Here is a 4490-nt window from a genome sequence, read left to right on the forward strand (position 1 = left end):
GGCCCAACGGAAGGCGGTTTCTCTGCCCCCCTTTGTCTCTCTCTCTCTCTCTCTCTCTCTCTCTCTCTCGTCTCTGCTCGTCCCTCTTCCAAATCTGTCTTTCCTTTTGGGAAAGCGCAGGAAAAGGGTGCCCTCCGGCACTCCATCTTTTTTAAGTGTCGCTCTGTCCCTTTGGTTTCCTCAACCCACCCACCAAAGGACACATAAGTCACAGAGTTAGAGAGAGAGAGAGAGAGCAATAGAGAGAGAAGCATGAAAGGAGTGTTCTCAGAAGAAGAAGAAGAAGAAGGCATGGAGGAAGGAGGGAGCGTCACCCTGGACGATCTTAAGAAGAAGATGGCCGAGTTTGCAAGAGAAAGAGACTGGGACCAGTTCCACAGTCCTAGAAACCTCCTCCTAGCCTTGGTACCCTTCTCTCTCTCTCTCTCTCTCTTTCTCGAAGCCTCTACTTTGTTCCCGTATAATCCCATTCTTTTCTCTCGTCACCCATTACTATTATTTTTTCTTTGTTAATGTTACTTTTTTTTTTTTTTGATCTTTTTATTGTATGTTTTGTTTGGAGGGGAAAGGGATGGTTTTGGTTAAGGGCAGCTTTGGGTTGCAGTAGTTTGCCCCCTAAAACCAACCTTTTCTCTTCCTTTACTGGTGGGCTGGGGTGTGGAGGAGCAAAAGTCGAAACATTGCGAAGGGGAACAAAAGGGGAACCTAATATGCGTCGAGTACTGATATCATTCCCTTTTGTTGTTCCTTTGCCTTTTATTTCTGAGCCCACTGCCAACATAAGGAGGAATAATGAAAACCATCTTTGTTCTCTTTTCTTGGTTTAATATTTTGTTGGATTATCTTCTTCTCATCTTTTTTGTGTTCCGGGTTTGGTGGCGGTGGTGGTGGTGGAGGAAGGTGGGAGAGGTCGGGGAGCTGTCGGAGATCTTTCAGTGGAGAGGGGAGGTCCCCAAGGGCCTCCCAGACTGGAAGGAGGAGGAGAAGGAGCACCTGGGGGAGGAACTCTCTGATGTGCTGCTCTACCTTGTGAGGCTCGCAGACATCTGTGGGGTGGACCTGGGAAAGGCTGCCCTCAGGAAGGTGGAGCTCAATGCCCTCAAGTACCCTGTTCACCAGTGCAAGGGCTCTTCAAAGAAGCACACCCACTACTCCAACTCCAATTCCAACACCAGTAGCAACAACAAGACCTCCTCCCTCACCGAGCACTCCAAAAATGGCTCTTCTGAGGGGCTCTGATGTACAAGTCTTTTTGGATTTGGTGTCTTTTGTGCTTCAGCGGTGGTTTTGTACAGACTGTTTTCTTGTGGGCTTTAGAGGGATAGATGGACAGATAGAGAAGAAGACAAGTTTATTTTGCTTTTTAGCTTTTCTCTTTTGGCTGCATGGAAACCATCTTGGGTGGTAAATGGAGGCTAGAAGACAGTGTGGGCAAAACACTTTCAAATGCAGTGCTTATTGATCTATTTTGTGTTTCAACTTGCAAGGACTTAATTAATTTGTATGCTGGCTTTTTTTTCTCCAGGCTTCTCTTGCCTAACTTTGCAGTGCATATGAAATCTACACGATTCTCTTTCATAATTTTAGTCCTTCACTGCAATTTTGCTTTTGGTGAATGGTGTTTTGCCAAGAAACATAGGAGTGCAAGGGCAACAGGTTTCTTGTCTGCCACTTGGCAGGAATAAGAGTCTGGTGGGACCCCCATATGGAGTCTAGTCCTCAACGCCATTGTTTTCTGTTCCTTTTTCAACTTGGACTGCCTTGAGGTGTGAGGCTCCATGACTTTGCTGTGGAATTAGCTTGGAAGGTGAGGCTGCTTGGAAAGTTGAGTTTTGACTTGGCTTCCCCCATGGCTGTCCCCAGCAATAACTTGGATGCCTCGGGACTAGGTTTGTCTTCCACATGTTTACATTGGTTTACGATGCGAAATAAATCACTCTATTTTTTTTTAAAAAAAAAACTTTGTTTATGTTGTGAAATATATTTTTGCCATTTATTTTTGTTCTCTTGTTTGTGGCTGAATGAACTTCGCTCTCTCTTTTACTTGTAGCATGACATATTCTATTCTTTTATTCTGTGTTTTATTGTGTTCTTTTACTTGTTCCTGACTTCCCAGCTATCCAACATGAACAAGAGCTTTCAACCAAAAAACCACCTTTGACTTGTATTCTTACTTTATATCAAGCTGTTACTGCCAGCCTTTTTGTATAACTGCCCATCTTGTTCTTTGCATTCAAGTTTTAGCAACAACCTAATCTTTGATTTGTTTTTCCCTCCCTTTCTTACTGTGCACTTTTCAACATCCTCTTTTGAGCTACACTTCTCTTTTCAAGTCTGCTCTCCTTTGATCAGCTTGCTGGTTTTTGTTTCAAAACTAGCACCATTCATTTAACAAGCTTTGATGAAAGCTTTTGTACTTCGTTGAATAGATAAGGATCATTTGACAGGCAACATTTATATTATTGTTCTATGTATATTACATTACTGATTCTTGAAAATGATCCATTTTTCTATAGACTAATTTGTCATAGCATATTAATCTGAGTCTCAAGTCAGAAGAGCTGCGGGGTATGCTAGACACAGTAATCATGGGATATACCATTACTTTCGCTGCACTGGAAGTCCAAAATTTTCCATTCAATCATCATTCTTTAAAATAACAATGTCATCCAGGACAATTGCATGAACTTCTGTTTTATTAGGTGGATTCAGCTTCAAGTTTTGCCTGCTGTGTGATTTTTTGGCTACTCGAGAAGTCAATGTTTCCGATGGATTTCCAATGGGAAGTTTGATCTGGGAATTTCATTATTTGCTCAAGTAATTGATGTTCTATGATATGCTTAACTGTTTGCATTATTTCTATTTGTTTTTCTGCACTTTTTGTTTATTTTGCTACCATTTCACAAGCAGGAAAATAAATATCAGCCAATTTGTTGCTAAGCCATTTACGCATGATAGATATATCTGTTTAATTGTATCGATGCCACTAATTTCTTAAGTGCAGAGGTGGTGTTGCAGTTTAACTATCACCATCTTGGCAATTTTTGCAGCTAGGTTTGGTTTTATATTTTGATTTCTGGGATGCCAAAATCCTGACACCTTAATTAGTGCATATATTAATACAAATTCATTACCATGTACTTTTTTCTCATCCATGGGAAGTCTTTTTTCATCATCGTCTTAAAATTATTTTCTAAATAATTTAACATAAGTTGTCATGAGAATACATATACTCTGATCCTGATCACATGTGTGCATGGTGCACTTGATTGTTTCAAGTGGAATGAGTAGTGATGGTCATAATCTGCTCCCGAACGAGTTAAATATTTAGGATTAAGATTTTTTTTTTTTAATTTGAATATTAGCCAAGTAGTGATGTTTGCAAGGACCTAGCAGTGCAATTAATTATGGCTTCAAGAGTTAAGAATGGGATGGTTTATGAATAGAGACAAACAATAGTGCAGTACTAAGATTTGGAACAACCCATGGATGAAAGGCATTAGAATTAGATTTAAGAACTTAATACCTTAGTGACTTGAATGGCATTCAGATGCGGCATGAGACCGGACTTTATCGAAATTAATTAGTGTTGAGATTTAGGCCAATAAGGTTACCTTTTAATGTAATTATTCTCGCTGTTAAAATCAAGATGTATTCCAGTGCAAGGCAAATTCCATCTGTGGCTAGGTAGCTTATACTTGATCTATATAATAGAGTGGCAAAGTTAAGGTCCCATCAAGAGCACAGCACTAAGGCCTATTGAATCAGTCATTTCAGCATCCATAATCTTTTTCCTTTGAGCAATAATTTAAGCATCCGCAATCATTAGTTTCACAGGTGATTCTGTGGTATCCTGCAACCATCAAGAGGCTTAATGGCTTTACTAGTTGGTTAAAGTGGCACTTTATGCATCAGATTGTAATTAGAATTGGTGTTTATATGCCTCTAGGCTGATGTAATTTCTTCCTCCTTGGCCCCTTGGGTAGGAAAAAGATGTTGCTCTTTTGACTTTTTCTTTCCCCCATAAACAACTACATCACTTTCACTTCATTTTCACCAAAGCTTTACATCACCTAAATAATAGTTACCTTGGCATTCTTCTCTCTGATTATGACACCTAATTTAGTGCATAAAATCCCCCCTGTTCTTTTTAGTTTTATTACCTCATGACATCCTCTTGAAAGCAAAATTGACGCATAGGAGTCCAGAGTGCATGAACCATGCAGAGGTTAATAGTAGCCTGCTACGTCCACTCAAATCTCAAATATGGAACTTGTTCTTATCACCATTTATCTTCATCTGCCATGTTATCCATCTGAGCACATTCAAGTTCAACAATGATTTGGGATAGTTTCCCACAAATCTCGGTTCTTACGATGGAAAAAATTAAATTATTCACAGCATAACAGCACCTTGATCATCAGGATCGATGAAATGAGATTTCAAAAGCTTCTGCTTGGAGGGTCCTCATTTCAATAGTTATAGATGAC

General features: G+C 39.9%; 1 protein-coding gene across 1 annotated transcript; it reads left to right on the forward strand.

The window, feature by feature from the left end:
• On the forward strand, positions 1–1479 carry LOC103700453 (uncharacterized). Its single transcript, XM_008782395.5, has 2 exons — positions 1–405; positions 901–1479. The coding sequence occupies exons 1-2, from the start codon at positions 253–255 to the stop codon at positions 1237–1239; spliced, it is 492 nt and encodes a 163-aa protein (XP_008780617.2). The 5' UTR covers positions 1–252; the 3' UTR covers positions 1240–1479.
• The last annotated feature ends 3011 nt before the right edge of the window (positions 1480–4490 follow it).

The sequence above is a fragment of the Phoenix dactylifera genome, chromosome 4 (assembly GCF_051530095.1).
Source record: "Phoenix dactylifera cultivar Ajwa chromosome 4, Ajwa_hap1_PhDact_Kaust_v1.1, whole genome shotgun sequence".
NCBI lineage: Eukaryota > Viridiplantae > Streptophyta > Magnoliopsida > Arecales > Arecaceae > Phoenix > Phoenix dactylifera.